Consider the following 22,201-nt stretch of genomic DNA (forward strand, 5'->3'; position numbering starts at 1 on the left):
TGACCGAATCGAAAGTAACGCTTCAGGCAGCACCTCCTGCCACCGGGTAACAGGGTAACCATATATTTTTAAAGCAAGATTAACAGTCTTCCAGACTGTAGCATTTGCCCTTTCGACCTGCCCATTGCCCTGCGGGTTGTAGCTTGTGGTACAGCTGGTGGCAATCCCCTTCCGTAGAAGGACTCGCCTCAGTTCAGCACTCATGGATGCTGAGCCCCTATTGGTATGAATGTAATTGGGAAAACCAAAATGCTGAAAATTCTGTCATGTGACTTAATGACAGACGCTGACGAGATGTCAGGGTAGGGTATCGCAAAGGGAAACCTGGAATATTCATCAATTACAGTAAGAAAATATACATTTTTGTTGTTGGAAGGTAACGGCCCTTTAAAATCTAAGCGAATCCTCTCAAAAGGTCGGATTGCCTTGATGAGAGTGGCCTCCGAAGCTTTGAAGTATTGTGGTTTGCATTCTGCGCAAACAGTACAGCTTTTTTAGTCAGTTTCCTGACTTCTTCCAGAGAGTAAGGAAGGTTGTTAGCCCGTATGTAGTGTAAGAACCTCATGACTCCTGGGTGGCACAGTCTGCTATGGATTTCTTTTTGCCCCTCCAGCTGAGCACCAGCAGCAGATCGTGACAATGCGTCAGAGGGATCATTTAACCTGCCTGGTCTGTACTGGATCTCATAATTATGATTTTACGTTTGTGTTTAGTACTGAACATGTAGGCTACAGATTTCTGATCTGTGACAAGAGTAAATTTTCTGTCGGCTAGAAAGTGTCTCCAGTAGCGAACAGCTTCAATAATAGCCTGGGCTTTTTTAATCAATGGCAGGCTGTTTAAGTTCAGGTCCGCATAACATGCGGGAGAAGAATGCCACAGGTCTGTCTTTTTGATTAAGGGTTCCTGCCAAGGCACAATCTGAGGCATCAGTTTCCACTTGGAAGAGGACAATGGACGAGAGTGCAACTTTGGCAATATCAGCTTTAATTCTCTTGAATGCCATTGGAGAGAGAGGAAAAGATTTAGTGTCAAACAGAGGGCGTGCCTTCATGGCAAAGTCCTGAACCCATTTGCAGTAGTAGGAAAATAATCTCATACACCTTTTAAGGGCTTTTGCTGAGTCTGGGGGTGGTAACTTCTTAAGGGGGCTCATTCTTTTCGGGTGGGGTGGATTTCGCCCTTGCAGACAATGTAGCACAGAATGGGTAGCTCTGTCGCATTGAACACACATTTGCCCTCGTTAAATATAAGATTTAATTCTTTAGCTGTTGCTAAAAATTTCTTTAAGTTGTTGTCGTGCTCAGCCTGTATTTTCCCACAGATACATTATCCAGATAGGGAAATGTACCCTGTATCTCATACGTCCTTAAAATCTTATCCATTTCCCTCTGAAACACGGACACACCATTAGTGACCCCAAAAGGTACCCTTTTAAACTGGTATAACCCCCCCATCAGCCTCAAAAGCTGTATAGGGCCATTCCCTTTTCTTAATGGGGATTTGGTGATAAGTTGCTTTGAGGTTGATAGTGGAGTACAACTTTGAATTGGGCTATCTGATTAATCATTTCATTGATGCGTGGCAGGGGGTAAGCATCCAGGTTTGTGTAACGGTTGATTGTCTGGCTGTAGTCAATAGCCAGTCATTTCTTAGTGTGATTTTTCACAACTACCACTTGGGCCCACCACGGACTCTTACTAGGTTCAATTACTCCCTCTTTAAGCAGTCTCTGCTTTGATAAACTCACGATCCTCTTTGCTGTAAGAACGGCTCTTTGTGCAATCGGCTGACACTCGGGATAAATCACTGAAAAGGGAAGGAACTTTGATCTTTAATGCGGACAGACCACAGTAACTAGCGCAGGGGATGGTAAGTGTGGGTAGTGGCCCACCAAAATTTAACACTACACTGTTCATCTGAGATTGAAAATCTAACCCCAGTAACACAGGCACAGAGCTCCGCAGAATAAAGAGCCACACATCAGCAAGGCGATGTCCCTGCAAATTTAAAGTAACTTTACACTTGTCCCATACAGTTTTTGTAAGTTCACTACAACCCATCGACATCTTTCGGTTCGCTGGATATCTCCGCAAATTTAAGGCTCTGACAACTCTCATGGATGTAGCTGTCAGTACTCCTTGAGTCTATTAGGCAATCAAGAGTCTCACCAGTCACCTCCCCCTTCATAGTCGAACGTTCCAGTCCGTAACATCCCCCTAGCTTTAGTCAATTGAGCTATCACAGGTGATCTCACCTCGCCGTCATTTGAAGTCGATTAAGCCTGCTTGTCTGAAGATTCCCCCTTTTCACAGTTGTCTTCCATTCTTGCAGCTCCAGGAGGCATTTTCTTGGTACTTCTCTTCTTCATCTTATCAGTGGGAGTACTTTTCACCTTACACGTTTTAGCGAAATGGCCGAGTTTCCCATAATAGCTGCAGGTAGCAAATCGAGCCGGGCACTTCTGTCTGGGGTGCCAGCTCTTATCACAGAAGTAGCATTTTTCAGGAGTTCACCCTTTTCTTTCTTTCGAGGTTCCAGCACTCCTGGATGTTTCCTTTTCGGTTTCTAGCATTTCACTGGACCGCATGGCACTTCTCAGTGCTTTGGCTAGAGTGACTGCCCGATCGTAGGTTAAGGGCTCCATCTCCAGCAGCCTCTGTCGGATGTAACTCGAGTCAATCCCGTTGACTAAAGCATCCAGCTTCAAGGCATTACGTTCATTTGCCAGCGAATCGAGGGCCAGTGCATAGGCACCATCACTTTCCCTGGGTTTCTGGTGTCTCGTCAGCAACTGGTGTCAAGCAAGCACCACATTCCGTGGCCCTGCATAGTAAGCAGTCAGACGTTCCCGAGCTATAGCCAGAGTGGTAGCTCCTTGCGTTATGGTGAAAGGAACCTCACCAAGTAGAGAGTTCAGGTGGCCCCACTATATCACCTCATCGACCATGTTATTTTGAGCCATGTAGTAATCGAAACAAGCTGGCTTGAGTGCTGCATCCATTTCTGCTAATAAAATTGAAGTGCCGGTTGATGAAGTAGGTAAAGACGGTGTGGTCAAACAATAATCATGCTGTTTATTAGCAGAAACTCATGGTACAATAATGAAAGACAATAGGTGCATACACAGTTATACCCAAGGGGAGTGTCCTTAACAGTAGAGATAATGCACAGCCAATGTTAGTACAGCAAGGATTGCCAGAGGGGAGACAGGCAGCTTGGCAGACATTCACCACAGTGACCAAGTCATCATTATAAGCATCTGTATGTGTTAATCCTTGGATTACTGAATTAATCATCTTTTGGAATGTTGCAGGGACATTTTTCATGCCAAAAGGTTACACATTATACTCATATAAACCGGATGGAGTTACAAAAGCTGAAATATTCTTTCCTCTCTCAGTTAAAGGCACACACCAATAACCGTTCAACAAATCCAACTTAGTTAGAAATTTAGCTTTCCCAATATCAATACAGTCATCTATTCTTGGAATAGGATAAACATCTGCTTTAGTTACTGAATTAACCTTCCTATAATCTGTACAGAACCTAACAGTTCCATCTGGTTTTGGTACCAGAATACGAGGAGAACAATTTGAGTTCAAAGGTCTAATCATATTATTTCTCAAAATATATTCCTCCTCCATATCCATGATTTTACTCTTTTGAAGGGCTTTGACCAGGCTGAACAAAGCACTTCCAAACCCGTCTTCCAAAATGGGGCTTTACACAAGCTTGCCAGCTTGTCCTGTTCCAGTCCCAACTGCTTTTAATGACTGTCACATTGTAGAAGTGATCTGTGTGTGTGTGTCTATCTATCTATCTCTCTCTCTCTCTCTCTCTCTGAGAAAGCCTGTTTGACTCTCTGTTTTCAAAATCCCATGACCCTCTTAGAACAACAAGAACAAGTTCTCTTCCAGACAATCTGTGGCTCCAACAAGATCTTTCATCTGTTGCTTTTTGTAATCAACAATTCATTAATGAAGTCTATTGAGCACTCTCCAAAGCTCTTGCAAAAGCTGTGGAGCGATATGTCTAGAATGGGGCAGAGCTGCAGTATTTTAAATAAGATCTGTTTTAAAGTGTTCGTATGTGACCTACTCTAACAAACATTTCCCAATTTATCTCCCAAAAACATATCTATATACTCTGTCACACACCCAATTAATCTACACCCTGCCCCCCCCCCTCCCCTGTATGTTTTGAAGTCTCTTGTAGATTGATTATGGCTGTTCAGTAAAACAATCACCCAATCATCATTTGGTTTATCTATTTTGGAGGGGTTCACATCTTGATCATCAAATGTAGGGCCCCTAATTCAAAGGTGTTCAATTGAATCACGGTTTTACTGGAAGAAGTGTTTAGGTTTCTGAATGGATTAATTTTTTATGCATATTAAATGTTTTACAATAGAATAGCTAATCTTCTATTTAAATGATGAGATCCACAAGAATGAAGTTGTCAATATTTTACAGTTCTATATTTGATTTTTTTCTGTCAAATAAGATTGGGTATATCTTAAAAGGGGAAAGTAAAAGGGGGACAATAATGTACATTGAAGAAAGTTTGGATTCAGCATTTTATAATACGTGTAAAGAATGAGTCTATTGACTGAGATACCTATTTTCTGGTAGAAGTGTTTGCCTTAATTTTGGTGGCTTTTATTTTGATTTATTACTTTATTGTCATGGCCAAATGACACAAGACTACTCAACTCGAGAATTTAGGACTATTCTCAATGTTGAGACAACGCATGCACTGAGGATAGACGCTTATCATACACAGATCATGTTTATCATATTTATTGTCCAAATAAACATCAGTTTATTTTTATGTCCTCGGTTATGAAGCAGTGTCTCTTGTGCAGGTTCATGTTACAAGATTTTTTTCTTTCCAACAGAGAACCATTTGATACCATTTCACACCATTTTCAGTGCTTTTCATAATTGTCTGGAATGGTACCATTTCTGGAATCTTGTTATTGCAATAGGAAAATGACAAGTAATCTTTATAATATTGCCAATAAATTCACTAAATGAAGTTTACTTGTTCATTAGGTTGGACAGGAAAGCATATTTTGAAGAATTGAAAGAGTCTTATCCCACCCATCTACCTCTGTATGTTGCACGACTCCATCAATTGGACACTGAAAAGGTGAATTCATCTGACTGTTTTTCATCAGTGTACAAATGTTTGCAATATTGTAACATGTGGTATTGCAAGTAGCATTACTTTCTCTCTTCTCCAGTGAACGGGTTTAAACATGAACTCTACTGCTTCATTTTGGAATATGTATGTTCCTCCTATGACTTGCATGGGTTTCTTGCAAGTACTCTGATTTCAGAAAAACACAGCAAGGAAACAAGTCAATTGAGCCACCAAGTCATCAATCACCCATGTTCACTAATCCTACCTTAATTATTCAATGAATTCCTTCCAAATTCTACCATTCACAAATGGGTCGGGGGGGGGGGGGGGGGGAGTGGGAGGGAGAAATTAACTTACAAATTTGCAGATCTTTGCCACAAGAGGAAACCAGAACACATGGGCAAATGTGCAAAGTCTTTAGAGACAGCTCCTGAGATTGGGATTGAACCCAAGACCCCGGCACTGTGAAGTGGCTGTTCCACTAAGAGTGCCACCATGCTGCTCAGGATCCTTCCACATTCCTTTCATAACCTAAAGACTCGCTGGCTGGTGGGTTAATTCTTTTGCAAATTTCCTTTAGCGATCTGGTAAAAGAATCAGAGGATTGGCAAGCTTGTGGGGAAGTTATTGGGAGAATGGGATTGCTCTGAGAGCCAGCAAATACTTGATGACTAAAATAGCCTCCTATATTGTTTGAAAAGTAGAGCATTCTTAATGTTAGTGAGGAAAAGGATCCTTTAACATAATTTCTAACAAATATAACCTCACGAAAATATTGTCCAAAGAAATATCCTTGGCTTCCTCTTCCTAATCCACCTGCTGCTTCATGACATTTTCTGGAGACTTTGCAATAATTTATAGATTGACTAAAAGCAGCTCTGCAAGTAAGTCATATTGCTTGACTGATAACAACATTAACCTTGGACCCCTATCTAAAATCATCATAAATTACTCCAATTGTTCCTTTATTGAATATCGAGATGAATAAAACTGCAATATTTATTCCCTCGTGTAAACTTTCAGGCTGAATTTGGCTAGTTGAGTTTGGCCTTGAGTTCAATTCATCTGTGAATTCTGTGTGCCTCACCTTCATACAATTGATTTATAAATCTAATATTGAGAAATTGAGATCTGCACACCGGCTTTGAAAATCAACTCAACGTATGTACCCACATGCTTTTGCTGGAAGTGCAACAGAAGGTATCGTGAAAAAATGCCAAAAATCAACCTCCTGTGTCCATTAAATCCCTCCCCCAAGTCTCTCTCTTTCCCGATCCCTCCAGTACCCCTTCCTTCCCCCTCCATTCAGAGAGCTAACCCCTTCCCATCACCTCAGCTTTTCTCTCTTCCACCTTCCCAACCATATCCATCTTTGACCTGTATGCCTCTATTTCTTGCCCTGCTCCTTCCTCCCTGCTCTGCTCCCCCCCCACTGTTTTGTTCAGGCCCTACCTGCTTTTATCTCATATTTTCACAAAGGACTCAGGCCCAAAATATTAGTTAAGCTTTACTTCCAATAGATGCTGCGTGTCCTCCGAAGTTTTCAACAATTTGTCATCTGCAGACTTTACTGTTGATAGCACCAGGCTAATTCCTGGGATTGTTTCCTTTGAAACAATTTTGAGTGAAAATCATTTTCTTTGTTTTCCGCATTTGGCTGAAGTTTAAATAGACTAGGTTGTTGTGTAGCAGGTGTTGAAGATTGCTTTAAATTTAAATTTTGCCATATAGCAGGTTAAGAGGCCTTTCCAGCCCAAAGGTCTGTGCTGCTCAAATACCCAAATTAACCTGCAATCCCTGTATGTTTTGAAGGCTGGGAGGAAACTGGAGCACACGGAGGAAACCCACACAGACATGGGGAGAATGTACAAACTCCTTTCAGACTCCAATGTATTTGAACTCCGGTCACTGGTGCTAACCCTTGATTTTGATCATCTGCATCAACCTGTTACTTTCACACATAAAAGTCTGGTAGGCTTTTCTTTGAGGATTGAGTATGACTGGGAGAATAAAGAAATTGTGCCGAGCTAGCCAAGCTGAGGGAATATGGGGATTGTGGATGCAATGTGCAGAACATCGTCAAGGTGCTCTTCAGGAGGGCAAATGGTTTTGATGGCTTCGCTTCACCTGAGATTCTGTAAATAAAATCTCTCAACTTGCACCCACAAGCACAATATCAAGTTAGAGCAAGGACACCAGGATCTGTCGCTGTCAAGTGAATGTGAACGTGAACCTTTACAGTTTCAGATGCAGGCTGTCCAGCAACACAATTATCACGTCTCAACAGAATGAATTGAAAATCCCTTGAGTTGAGTTCAAACCTGCTACAATCCTACCTCATTCCACTTTTGCTGTTTCTGTTATCTCCTGTTCTATACTATGCACTTTCCAGCTCTTCCATGAGGGTTAAAGATGTTCTGGTTCTAAAAATATTTTCTCACTTCACCAATAAAAATGAGTATGCCTATCTCTTGAACTAAATATTTTCTGTGTTTTTCTTGAACCACTTGCTAAATCAATGACATTTGATATATTTTTGCAAACCTGCTCTGTCCATATTAGCTACCACTATAATTCCATTGCATGTCTTCATGTATATTTTTATATATTGTATACAGAAATGTTTCTTTTTTTTTAAGTTGACAATGTTTACGAGATTGCCAAAAACCAAAAGATTTCAAATAGATTGTCGAGGATAGGTTTCCAGTGGAGGCTGTAAAGCCAGGTAAAATCAAGATATTTAGGAAGGATGGGAAAGGTTCAGGGAATATGAGCTAATGTGGGCAAATGGGACTGCATTAGGTGGATGATTTGGTTGGCATGGATGAGGGCCTATTTTCATGTTGTACATTTCTATGATTAAACTGATAATCAACTCTAACCCTTGCAGTTTAGCCTTTTCTCCTTTTGACCTTATTCTCTGAGATTTTGTGCAGTCATGTGCTATTTATTACGGTATTAAATTTATTATTCAAATCTAACCTCCTTCATGCAGGAGCGAATGAAAAGAATGGATGCTATAGTGGAAGCAGCAGATGATGTGATATCTCATATTGATCAGACTGCATTAGCGATTCATCTAGCTTTGAAGACTGACCCTAGACCTGAAGCAGCTACCATCAAAAGGTGCATAACAAAATATTGTCTTTGTTTTTATTGCTTAAGATACAGATTATGCATGCAGCCTCAATCTTTAATTTCTGTGGCCAATTTTTGCAAATTATGAAAAGCAGCAAGTCATTAAATTTTTCACATTGTATGGAAGATATTTTAAATTGTGTTTACTGATTTTCTACCACTGATCTTATAGAAGCATACAAATTTAATTTGTACGTTCCAAAGATGACAGTAGCTTTCAGAAATAAAGCAACTGTTAACTGAGACTATTTTATTGTTTCTGACATTTAAATCTAATTGTTATGTTTACTGCAGCTGAGGGATATCAATTTATGCACAGATCACTTAATTCCTGACATCTTTGACAAGTTATTTTTAAAGTTGAAAATTTAGTTTTTTAAAAAATAATAAAGAAGAGGGATAATGCTTGAAGTAAACTTTTGAGTAATTGGCTTCAAATTGTATGGTCTTTTGCAATGTTAAAATGCTGATGTATTGTTCTTGAAACTCTTTCTGTTCTTTTATCTAGTGACATGGAAAAGCAGAGATCATCCCTGACAGATGCATTGTGCCGAAAGGGTTGTGCATTGGCAGATACACTTCTTCAGCTCCAGTCACAGGATGGTGCAGTCTCAGCTCAAGTAGATAACACAGGAGATGATCATGAAGCTAGCTTTAAAAGCTTGTCTGAAACCTATTGGGAGATACTAAAATGGACCGAACTTACTGATTCTAAGGTAAATGTATTCTTATTAATATTGTGATAGCAAACCGTAGCTTTTGTGGATAAAGTGCTTGGTCACTGTCTGTTATTAGTTCCAAATGATCAAGTCAAAATCTCAGAGGTTACTGTAGTAAAGGAAGGCATGCTGTTTGCATTTCATAATTACAGTAAAATCCCCATTATCTGGCACCTACGGGAATCATGGATAACGGATTTGCAATTTTTCCAGTTGACTAAGAATCATTCTTCCAATGCCTAAGACACCTGCATTAAGAGTGCACTGTTTACAAAAGTCTGGCAAAATGTAATTTGAAAAAAGAATCAGTATTGTAGTCTTTAATTATGTAAAGTTCACTTCAATCAGCTAATTCTCATAATGTACAAAGTTTAAATTCGAAACCGTCCCTGGTGGTGTAACAGTGTTGCTGCTAACCATGTCACTGTCATAACTAACCCCCTCCCCTTGTGCTGATAGCCCGACTCACCTCCAAGCTTGAGTCCCGATCTGGGTCTTGGCGCAATTCGACTCACCTCCACACCAGTATCCCAATCAGGCCATTTACACAACCCAATTCACCTCCATGCCAGTGTCCCGGTCAGGCCCTCAGCACACCTTTCTTTAAATTCAAACTTCCTTGCTGGTGCTAGCTGTTACGCTAACTGTTCCACCATCATAATTAACCCTTCCCTCCCCCAAGTTTACAGATAAAGACTTGCTAATATACTAATAAAGACTCTTTCCTGGCAAGGATAGTGAGATAATATGGGAGAGTCACCCCAGCGGCATTCGCCAGCTCTTTATCCGGGTACTGCTATTTCATTCAAACACAACTTTATTGAAACTTCATTCAAACAGCTGCTGCGGGAGGAGCACAACTGGGGCACTCCACTGGCTGAACGTTTGTCCCCCAAGGGGTTGTGTGTTGCTTCAGAGAATGGGGATTTTGCTGTATTAGTTTTACCTGCATGCTAATACTCTTTACTTTGCAGATGAGTAGGTTCAGATATTTACATTGCAATTTTTAATGGTATCTCACTTTTAAACAAGTATTTTGCATTTCCATTCTTCCTACTGGGCGATTTTGATTCTCTGCACCTGTGGCTGCTGTTTCCTTCCTGCCCCCTCACTTCAGGAATCTACATCAGTTAAATAATGTTCTTTATAGCAGCCTTCTAAGACATGTAAAAAATCCTAGCCTGTAGTGACATAGTATTCGCCTCTTGACTCCCCAAACTATTTCTATCATCTGCCAGATATATATGGGGTATATTGCAGTATATGGGATATGGTGGAATTTGCTTGGATCAGCAATAATCAAAGCTTAACATGGTGGAAAAAAGTACCTTGATCAGAATCCTATCAAGCCCACTGAGCCTTCACTCCCTTCACCACGTGCTCTTTCTAAGAAGATTGAAGTGGGCAAAGCTACCGACCTCAATCACATAAAACTTCTACAAGATTGTAGGTTAATCCACAAAACCATAAGAATGGCTGAGAAAATCACTGGGATCTCTCCATCCATCCCTTCCCCCACTTCCCCTTGCCACCACCCCCCCCCCCCCCACCTGATGGCAATGTGATCTGCCTCGGATCGCTATCTGAAGTGGGGACACAAAATCATTGAGGATCCTTTCCTCTCCGCACACAGCATCTTTCAACTACTCCCACTGAAAAGAGATATAGGAGTATTAGAGCCAGCACCACCAGGGTGAGAAGCAGCTACTTCCTTTGGGAAGTAAGAATGCTGAATGTGTAAAGGAACTGCTCACACTAACCATCCAAGACTGTACCATTTATTAAACAATTTATTAAATTTATATATATATGTGTATATAGTTGTCCTGCAAAAATATTTCTTGATTGTGTGTGTGTGTTGTCTGGTTGTGTGTCTGCATGTCTTGCACAGAGAACCTGAGAACACTGTTTTGTTGGGTTGTTCTTGTGCAATCAGATGATAAATAAGTTTGAACTTGATTTATTATCTATACTTGACACACCTTCCTTACTCCACATTCTATCTTGTTATGAGCCCAGAGGACTCCAAAACCCAGCAACAATAGAAATTCACCAAGACAATGGTTACTTAACCAAAAGTTGATTTTAATTTTCTTTAAACATAATAAGATCAATCTTAAAATTGTTACTATTAACTTAACTTAACCCCCTCCTAATTCTAAGCGCATGTTTATGTAATGTGTATATGTTCAGGAAAGTTCTCTGTTTCATTGTCCAATCATTCACTTTTCACTTCTTCAAGTTCATTGGTATCAGGGAATTCTCATACTGTGCACAGAGTTTAACATTTATGAATCTTCACCAGGCTCTGGTGCTTAAAGGTAAATGGAGGGTTCTTGTTGGTTTCAGAGAGAAATTTATTGCTCATTGCTCATTGGACACACACAAACTGATTTCCTCCAATCAGTCATTTCATGACTTGCCGAAGAAATTTGCCCCATCATGGATTTTCCAAATGATAACCTCTCTTCCAGGTCACCACAGAGTTCCTCTTGTTTCCCTTATTTCAGGAGAAACACTCTAGCCAGCCAGTTCCTCTTGCAAAGGTTTTGAACAGGCTGAACTCAGAACTCACAACCCGTCTTCAAAATGGGATTTTTTCAACAAGCCTGCCAGCTTGTCATTTTGCAGCCTCAACTGCTTCTGTTGAATTGACTTTTATTTCTCTCTCTCTCTCTAAAAGATAAATTATCTGTTTGTTTTTCCTCTCTGCTTGTAAAAACCATATGACTCCAAACCCAATCTTTGAAAGACCTTATCATTATCTCTTTTCATCTTTATTGACATACACAATAGATCAGCATTCTTCATTGCTTCTGCAAATTCAACCTGAGCCTCAACATGTTTAAAAGCTCTTGCATTTTAAATGAGATGTCTTTTGTGACGTGTTACTCTGTTTGTGAAGTATAACCTACACTAAACCCACCACAATCTATCTCTTTTAAAGACATATTTTAGCCATAACTATTCTAACATTTCTCATAGCAATCCTATGAAAAACACATGAGCAAGAGGCACTTGGGAACTCCACCACTTTAAAGTTTTACATGAGTTCTTGCCATGGCATTGAATCTAAACATAGGAATTTGCCGTGCATTAGTACTGCAGGGATATCCTCATGGGGCACAATGCAGCAGTTCAAGAAAAGGTTCACTTCCACTCCCTCAAGAATAAATGGAGATGGGAAGTAAATACCAGTCTTTTCAGCAGTATACTTCCCATAAATTAACAAAGTAATACGTTTTCATTTACAATAAGCATTCCACTTGCCTTGGTCATTGACAAGGTTTATAAATAGTTGCAGCCCAAGCAAAGATTTTTCTGGCCTTCAACTAAATTGCAATTTGCCTTCTCAATTTGACAACTTTATTCCTATCATTAATCTCTCACCTGTAATCTCATGATCATTAACATTGTGTAGCAGCAACTTTTATTTGAAAATTAAGATACATCACATCGACTGTATCTTTTCGCATAGAAGATTATCATATATTTAACCTATGCATTTTCCCTTCGATGCTGAATTAGGTGTCACTGGTGTGCCTGTATCATTGTAAACTTTCATCCAACTTCATTGCCATTTACTCCACATGCAGATAATGTGTTTTTATTTTAAAATGCACTTGCTTTATTTGCTGTCTAACAGGTTTTCTTTTCAAGAATTTTTCCATATTATTTTGCTTGAAGATATCTTAAAAAGGCCCAGCAAGTTTAAATGCAATTTGTAAAACTAAACTACCACTGTTATTTGTTGTGAGTTGTATCATTAAAGTATCTCACACTTTTAATGTTGTCCCATTCAAACTGAAGGTTGCAAGATATTGAGTATCTGTCTCCAAATGCAGCTGCTGACCACTTAGAGATTTGCAGCTGTGATTCTCGTCATTACTGTGATAGAAAAACATCCTGTAGAATATCGTCTCTACTTATTCAACAGGACTGCGGGATAGAGGGTTACATGATACAAAATAAATCACCATATGGATTGTTTTCTTGGAACACAAACCCTCTGTGACACAGGGGTTGTCAGTAGGAAAGCTTTTTTAATATATAATTTTTCATATCAATTGCCTCATTTTTTTCTAACAAACACGTGACAGGTTTTAACTTTTGCATACAAGCATGCATTAGTTAACAAAATGTATGGTCGTGCACTGAAATTTGCAATAAAACTTCTGGAGGATAAACCAAACAAGGAACACTGGAAAAATTGTATTCAGGTAAGATGTAGTTTATGTAATGGAAATTAAAAAATAAACTGCAGATACCTGAAACTTGAAACTAAAATAGTAAATACTGGAAACAAGCAAAGTAACCAGTTTAGGTCAAAGATCTTTTCACCAATGCTGCCTGGCCTGCTGAGTGTTTACAGATTTTCCAGTAATGTTTTGTTCTGCAAAATTGTGTTGTAACAGGAGGCAAAATTTCTCCAGCAGAAAACCAAAAGAGCAGAATGGTGAAGGATCTTCCATACAAGTCTCCACACTCAGTCTCTTATTTAAACAGTAGAAACTGCCTCATGAAAGGAACTTGAATTTAGTAGCTAATGTTAACTTCCATTAAATTAAAGAGTGGGCCACGATCAGTTCATCTTTTTTCTAACTCAGTAGGTTTGAATTGTATTAAATTATCTCAATGAACTATAATGATCCTTTCATTTGGAACAAATTATGCAAATTATGAGTATCTTCTGGATTTCTTGCAGATATGAAGGTCCCAAAGCAGTTGTTCAGAATTTGTTTAATGACTCTGATATTTGAATCCTGAATCCCAACAAGGAAACAAAATTAAATAAATTCACCATGACCCCACATGGCACTTGACCTGTGCCGGACTATGCCTACATCCTTCATTACCTTCCTGTTTCCTCCCCCCCCCTCCACCCCCCCCCCCCCCCCCCAGCATGCCTTTCTCAATGCTACATTTAGGTTTTTGTGGCTCTGTGGATCCAAATCACCTCAAAGGCCTAAATCTGCAGACAACCCATCAAGTAGCAGCACTCAGGATGTGGATCCTGCTGCAGATGTGGTCATCTGAAACCACAACACAGTCCACCATGTTCCACATCATGCAGCTACAGCACATCACCTGGCTCTGCATTTTTATTTTATTTAATTAGTTGTCATTTGGTGTCTTATTTATTTGCTATTTTGCCAATAACTTGTTTAGTCTCAAGTACCAGCCCATTGGACATTTAGTATATTTGAATAGTTCATAAAGGTTTAAGGGTTTTGCCTGGCCCTATTGAAGCCTCTGCTCACCAAAGCCTCCAAGTCCCACTCACATTTGGCACACTGGTAATGGCCAGTCTTTCTTTTATTCCCTTTTTTCTGACTACAGTTAATTGGTTAATTGCAGTCACCTTTTACTGGCACGTTTAAAGTGACCTTCTCTTGCTCCCACTCCAAATCCCGTGTCCCTGAAAAAGAAACTCACCAACTTGAGAGTTCACCCTTTTAAAGTGTCCCTCCTCACTCACTTGCACATCAACTCCCATCCGTGGAAAAGAATGTTGTTATAAATGAGAACAAAGCAGTCTTGGTGAAAATCCATCATCATTAAGATTTCTTGAATAATTGTTGCATTAAACTTTATAATTTAAACTATGTATTAATGATGCACTGATTATTATTCAAATATTCAGTAATATTTGTGTACCTCTTTCACGTAGATTATGAAGTTACTTGGATGGAGTCATTGTGCATCATTTACTGAGAGTTCGCTTCCGGTTATGTTTCCACAAGACTACACCCCATTCTAGATGTTACATCAAATTCAATTAAGAAAATAAACTAAACAATTTTTATACTGTTGTCTTTTTCTCAAAAGGCTGAGTTTTTTTAAAGTTTGGAATTTTATATAGTATGTTTTCATTCATTAATGGATGCAATTATTGTAAAACATGGCTTTTCTTGTTTGCCATGATGCCTACTCAATTTAAAAATGTATTGTGATTGTTCAATTCTTTTGTCAAAGCATGTACAAATAAGATTCTGTTCAGTATAATTTTAAATGTTCCTCATTTAATTGTTACTGTTTTCAAATACATTTATATATTTTTTTTATTTATTGAGTGTATTTGCATGCTTAGAAGTAACAACTTTTGCCCTTGATTGGGCTTAGTATGTTTATTATTTATCTATCTTTACTTCTGCTCAGATTTTCATGAATATATTTACTTTTGATATAAAAATAATTCCTAGGCACTTTGTTTTCACAGCATATAATTTCCCAGAGAAAAATAGATTAATATTTGACAGTTGTACATCATGTATATTTCTATTTTTATTATGCTAGTGGAATTCAAAATTGAATCATAATATAAAAGAGGCAAGTACTAAATGCTTTGTCATGAATATGTTTACTGAAGGAAATATACTTGACATGTTTAATTATTTTCTTGGGTAATTTACCTATGACGTATGCATTCATATACAATGTAAACATTTTTGAAAATATTCTTTTTTTCTACTTTGCCTAATGATACAATAGTACAGGTGCCTAGAAATTCAGTTGCAAATGAGTTTTCTGATGACTTCTACAATATAAAATTAAATTTATGTCCACATGAAGCAGTAATAACCATGAGAAATGAAAACTTCAAGTGCTGGAATCTTGAGCAAAGTAAGCTGGAAGAACTCATTGGGTCAGGCAGCATCCACAGAGAGAAATGAACAGGTAATGTTTCAGGTCAGGACTCTTTACCAAGCCTTGATGGAGGGTCCCAACTTGAAAGATTAATGGTCCATTTCTTCCCATTAATGGTGCCTTATCCACTAGGTCTCTTCAGCTTCTCTTTGTTCATTAATGACCATATTGGGATCAATTTGCATTACTCAGGAAGTTCAGGTGTGCATTTCTAAACATGTCATCATTGTATTCTGGGGTGCAAATTCTGCAAAAGGTGCACAGGATAACTTGGTGTCTGGCATTTTTTCACTGCTTTTGTGGGAGAAATTGGACATTGTGGGCAATCCTTAGAGTGGCAGGATTGGTGTAGCGGCTAGCACAATGCCATTACAGCGCCAGCAATCAGAACCAAGGTTCATATCCCATGCCGTCTATAAGGAGTTGGTACATTCTCTTTTTGTCTGTGTGGGTTATCTCTGGGGACTCCAGTTTCCTCCCACCATTCGAAATGTACTGGGGTTGTAGGTTAATCAAGTATAACTGGGTGGGATGGGCTCGAGGGCAGAAATGGCCTGTTACTGTGCTCGTGCTGTCTGTTTAATTTTTGTTAATTAAATTTAAATTTTACAAAATTTTTAAATATTAAAACCTGCTCTTCTAAGTGCAGTGTTGGTTGAGACTCTTCTTGGTTAATACACCTGTACATATTTTTTTTTAATTTATTGAGTATATTTAGGTTTTTGCTTTTGCTGCTGGAAAGAGTAACAATCGTTGCCCTTAATTGAGCTCAATATGTTTATTATTTATCTGTCTTGATTTGTCATGATTTCAGGAAGATGTTTGCTTTCATACCCATCCCATCCACATCTGCAGTATCTAACAACCAGACCCTACATGTCCCAATCCTGCAAACAACTGGTGCCAGCCAGCAGAGGCTTGAAATTCAATATCTCACCTTTGTTACTCGTTTCATTCCCAAGTTAGATCATGTAATCCTTGACCTTACCTCAGCAGGCTGTTGCTTCCCTCACCTCCCACCATCCTCTCCCTAACTTCAGGATCAAGGCCACCAATCCCTCTTTCTATCCCCAAATCATCCGAAGCCCTAATTCTTTAACCATCCCCCTCCCTTACCACTTTAAAGGGCTCTCAGACCTCTCCCTCTAACATTAGCCCAATAAGCAAACAGCTCAAACCTTCTGCACCCCACCAATGCCTCGCATATTCCAAACAACAGCAGGGACTTGGATGAGAGAATCTGCAATGTTATTTTGGTTGTGCAGGCTCAAGTTTATAGTGAGAGGGCCCATGGTCAAAGGAGCTGTTGACGACCTGTTGCAACACCTGGTAGCACTTGAACATCTATGCCAGCTTTGGTGAGGAAATGTAATTCTTATCCTTCATGTTTTGATAGCTTAAACAATAGATTTCTGTTTTGTTCATGAAATGAACATCAACAGGATTGAGCAAATTTTTTTCATCTACTCTAACTTTCACATGTTAAAAATATTGTAATCTGTTCAGCCATGTTTGCATGATTGAGATATGTGCAGTGTGACATTTGTTGTTCAGAGACCATGGAACCGACTAGCTCTCTTCCTGTGATGGTGTCACCAACTTCAGAGAATGTAAGCATGTGTAGTCCTTACACAGCAAAAGAATTCTTCAATAAAATACCAAACTATGAAGCATAAAATGTGGATTTGTGTGATTTTAAAGTTTAAATGGTTGGTGTTGGTCAAACTCATGTACACTCTTTGTGAAGACTTCATCACCATGAACACTTAACTGCCACAGGGTCCAATTTTGTGAGTGGCTGACACCACTTCAAACAGGTTAGTGCTGATTAAAGCCAAGTGTTGCTAAAATATTAGGTACATTGTGGACAAACTGATGATTAATGTCATCTGCTGTGTGTCTTAACAGTCAGCTGCAAGCAACACCTGAACATGAAGGAGATCAAGCATGCTGATAGGCAGATAAAGTATTTTATCAATTGCTATCTATAAAGCTCTATTAATCTTGTACTTTTCAATAAGGGACCTTTTTTTGTAATTCCAGTGGACTGAATCTAAAACTAATCAAGTTAACCTTTGAACTGTCTAAAGATCAGGCATAATCCTTAAATATACAAATTGACTGGGATAATCAGATGAACAAAGGAAGCTTAGATGAAGAGTTCAGAGAAACTACCCCGTATCTATTCTTCGAACCACACATTTGGGATTAGACCAGGGACAAACTGGTCGTGATGTGTGATGCACAGAAAACTACAGATCCTGGAATCTGAAGTCAAACACAATCTGCTGGAGAAACTCAGCAGGTCAAGTATCTTGGGGTGCAGCCACCATGGGGTGCAGACCCATAGTGGAAGGGTCATGAATGCTTATCTTCATAGGCTGTGGTATGTTTCAGTTCTACAAGCCATGGGTTAGACTGCACATGTGCAATGTTCCCAGTCTGGTGACCACACCACAGGAAGGATGTTGTGGCAGAAAAGATTCATCCAGATGCTGTCTGGATTGAAGGGCTGTGGTTATACGGAGAGATTGAATAAGATGGGTTTATTCTCACTGAAAAGTAAGACGATAAGGGTGAGCTTATAGGGGTTCATAAAATTGAGGATAGAATAGCCCAGTTTTTTTTTAGAACAAGAGATAACACATTTAGGGTGATGGGTAAAAATTAAAGGAGATTTGAGCCTGCTGGTGGAAGTGATGGTCAAATGCAATTAGAGTTTAAAAGGCAACTAGACAGGTATTCAGATAGGAAATTGGTAAGCAATGCCAACTTGCATAAGCAAAGTTAGGCATGGATGAGGCGTGCCATAAGGGCCTGTTATTGTGGTGTATGATTCTCTATTGGACGTCACCTGAATCCCTTTACTCAGCAGCTTTCTCCCCTATCCACTCAGGATATCCTCGTTGACTTCTCACTTTCCCAAGCCTCACATCAATATCCCTGTTTCTTCACACAGCCAACTATTTAACGATGCTCGGCACATCAGTCAAACAACACTCCACACCAGACTGACAAAATTCCATTCTGCAGGACAAGTTACCTCATACTCAGTAGCACAAACTGACATGAGCAGCTGAACAGTATGTTGAGCCTCATTGGAATAAACTGAAGTCTGCAGCTGTGCCAACACGCCTGAAGATGGTGGGAAGTTCAAACTAACCCTCTGCTTTACATTCCCTCTCCCTCCCATCTCCCAATCTCTTCATTAAAAGGTGGGTGGTTAATCTTAATCACCCAACCTCTCACATCATAATGTTATTCATGCCTTACTCCTTTGAATTAGTAAAGTAATTAAACCTGGAAGGTAATGCCTCAACAGAAAGAAAGGGAAGATGACAGAATCTCATCAAATATTTTTGCACTCCATCCAACACCACATAGTCAAGGTTAGCTAAGAGACAGGATCTCCACATGGTGGCCTAGAGCTAAGACAAGATTGTAAGGTTGCCTTCTGCACCAGATGTTAAGGTCAGCTACATTTTCTTCTTCAAAGTGCTGCAAAGAGGTTTCTGATGGTGTAATTTTTGGAAAAGCCAAATCACATGCTCAGTATATTGGCAGACTTGACTGAAAATATGTAGCAAAGCTGGGGAGAGGGGGTGAGGAGAATAATATATAAAGCCTGAATTAAATGAATATTTTTAAAATTAATATTTTTTAAAAACCTTCAAAACTTACCAGCATACTTTTGGATATGGCAGCTTAAGGAAGGAAAATGGTAAGAGACAAGAAAATTGTGAGTAAAATGCAAAAAAAATCAAAAAGCGGCCTACCTTGAAGATGAAGCCTGGACCTCAGATTCCGAACCCCCCGCCCCCTCCACCAAGTGACACGCACGATAGCAGCTTTCTTTCAGTCTAAGCCGGTGCCACCTCCCAAGAAAATGGGGAAGGTGGTGCTGGATCAATTCAGATCTCCCCTAAAGAATACACTAACTTAATGGGCATGTGTAAAGTTTTACCACCACACATGCGCAAAGAAGATGAACATGCCTTAGAGAAGTTGCTTGATAGTGCCATTCCCAGTAGCGTTGGAATTAAGGAATTGCTATCTGGCATAAAAGATTTGTCAGAAACACTTGTAGCTTTGATAGCTGGTCATCAACGGAAAAATGGAAATCAAGAAGAATTGGATGAAGATGAAGAGGAAGTACTGGGGGCTTTGGAATATTGAGATAAAGGCCAAAATATAGAAATCTTTATTTACTAATAATGGGATAATATCAAGTTATAAGAGCTGATTTTAGGGTCTGGCATGAAGGAGATTAAAAGCGAAATGTTGAAATACACCTCAGAAGTTAATGAAGTTAAAGCAACAGTTCAAAGAGTTGACCTGGATTACATTTTGTTAAAAATGATATGGATACCTATATGGTTAGAATTGACAGTGTCAAAAATTCTGATGCTCTCTGGGAAAAGAGTGGAAACATGGTTATGTTGGAAAATCAAAGTAGACAAAATAATGTTAAGATTGTTGGTCTTAAAGATTTTGAAGGAACTGGAGATCCTGTGGAACCTTTTCAAAAGTAGATTCCCAGAATTCTGGGAGAATTTTCCAAAAGGAATCGAATTGGAAAGAGCTCATAGAGCTTTATGGAGGAGGCCACAGCCAAATCAATCACCTAGGGGTATGTTGATTAAATGTCTGTGATACCAGGACAAATGAGAGATCTTAAGACTCGCATTTCAAAAAGCATGGGTCCTATGGTTATTGATGGAAATAAAATGTTCTTTTATCCAGATTTAAGTAAGGCTATGTTGAATTGAAGAAAATAATTTAATCTAACAATGGTGATTCTTTGGAAAAAGGGTTATGTTTACTTTCAAATATCCAGCTATGTTAAAGGTGGTTTTGGTTAATGAACGACCCAGGTTTTTTTTTGTAGATGAAGAGGAAGTGTGAAGATTTGCAGAATCTCTTCCGACATTAAGAAAGAGAGCAGGAATTGTTGAGTTTAAGCCCTCAACGAGAAATGCAAAGAGGTGTTTTTTTAATAATTTTTTATTTTTCACACAGTGAACCATATCAACCAAAATATATAGAAACGTATCTCATTAAATTTACATGGTCTTTTCTTCCCCCCTTTCCCTCCCTCCCCTCTACCCTCCCCCCTCCAAAACCCATAAATATTCAACATATACAATACAATAAAACCATTAAACAGTATTTTCACACGAAGGAAAATAAACAAGAAAAATGCATCATCTATTTATTACACACTGAATCTCGTCATTTTGTCTTATCATTTTCATTCTCATTTTAGGGGATGGAGGTTGTATAAAAGTTCTCTCTGATATGTTCCATGTATGGTTCCCAAATTTGTTCAAACATTGTGATTTTATTTTTTAAATTATATTTTATCTTTCCAATGGAATACATTTATTCATTTCCCTGTACAATTGCTGTATACTCATGCTCTCTTCCATTTTCCAAGTTGACATTATACATTTTTTTGCTATCGCTAAGGCTATCATAATGAATAGTTTTTGCACTTTATCCAATTTGAGGCCTAATTCTCTACTTCTTATGTTACTTAAAAGAAATATCTCTGGTTTTTTTGGTATGTTATTTTTTGTAATTTTATTTAGTATCTGATTTAATTCTTCCCAAAAACGTATTTACTTTCGTACATGCCCAAGTTGCGTATAATGTTGCTCTCATTTCCTTCTTACAAAGAAAAAATCTATCTAATAATGTTGAATCCCATTTTTTTAATTTTTGAGGAGTAATATATACCCTGTGTAACCAACTATACTGTATCATGCATAACCTTGTGTTTATTGTATACTTCATAGTTCCAGAACATAACTTTTCCCATACTTCATTTTTTATCTTTATGTTTAGATCCATTTCCCACTTCTGCTTAGGTTTATAGTTTATTTCATTTTCCTTATCTTGCAGCTTAATGTACATGTTGATTATGAATCTTTTGATTATCATTGTGTCTGTAATCATGTATTCAAAGCTGCTTCCTTCAGGCAATCTCAAGCTGTTTCCCAATTTATCCTTTAAATAAGCTTTCAATTGATTATATGCTAACATTGTACCATGAGTTATTCCATATTTGTACTTCAACTGTTCAAATGTTAATAAATTGTTTCCCAAAAAACAGTTTTCTATTCTTTTGATTCCTTTTCTCTCCCATTCTCTAAAGGAAAGGTATCTATTGTAAAAGGGATTAGCAGATTTTGCGTCAATAGTAATTTTGGTATTTGATCATTTGTTTTTTTTTCCTTTCTAAGTGGATCTTCTTCCATGTATTAAGTAAATGATGCAGTACTGGTGAGTTTTTATATTGTACCAGTTTTTCATCCCACTTATAAAGTATATCTTTTATCTAGTTCTATCTTAGTCCAGTCTGGTTTTTCCCTTTTCTGGTAAAAATCTGATAAATACCTCAATTGTGTGGCTCTATAATAATTTCTAAAATTTGGTAACTGTAAACCACCTTGATTATACGTCTCTGCTAATTTATCTAACGCTACCCTTGGATTCCTCCATTTCCACAAGAATTTTAGTTCCTTAAGGAATTTTTCTTTTAAGGG

The 22,201-nt window shown here is 38.6% G+C and overlaps 1 protein-coding gene across 5 annotated transcripts in view; it reads left to right on the forward strand.

The window, feature by feature from the left end:
- The window catches only part of tpp2 (tripeptidyl peptidase 2), a 149,438-nt gene extending 134,423 nt beyond the window's left edge, over nt 1–15,015 (forward strand). For 3 of the 5 annotated variants that reach the window (XM_069890668.1, XM_069890665.1, XM_069890666.1), the window contains 5 exons: nt 5,058–5,154; nt 8,144–8,274; nt 8,795–9,002; nt 13,106–13,225; nt 14,677–15,015. In XM_069890668.1, coding sequence (XP_069746769.1) covers nt 5,058–5,154; nt 8,144–8,274; nt 8,795–9,002; nt 13,106–13,225; nt 14,677–14,766 — 646 coding nt within the window. In that variant the 3' untranslated portion in view covers nt 14,767–15,015. The remainder of the gene's footprint in view (nt 1–5,057; nt 5,155–8,143; nt 8,275–8,794; nt 9,003–13,105; nt 13,226–14,676) is intronic. The other 2 variants (XM_069890669.1, XM_069890667.1) reach the window with 1 other exon arrangement.
- The last annotated feature ends 7,186 nt before the right edge of the window (nt 15,016–22,201 follow it).

Source organism: Narcine bancroftii, chromosome 7, assembly GCF_036971445.1.
Source record: "Narcine bancroftii isolate sNarBan1 chromosome 7, sNarBan1.hap1, whole genome shotgun sequence".
NCBI lineage: Eukaryota > Metazoa > Chordata > Chondrichthyes > Torpediniformes > Narcinidae > Narcine > Narcine bancroftii.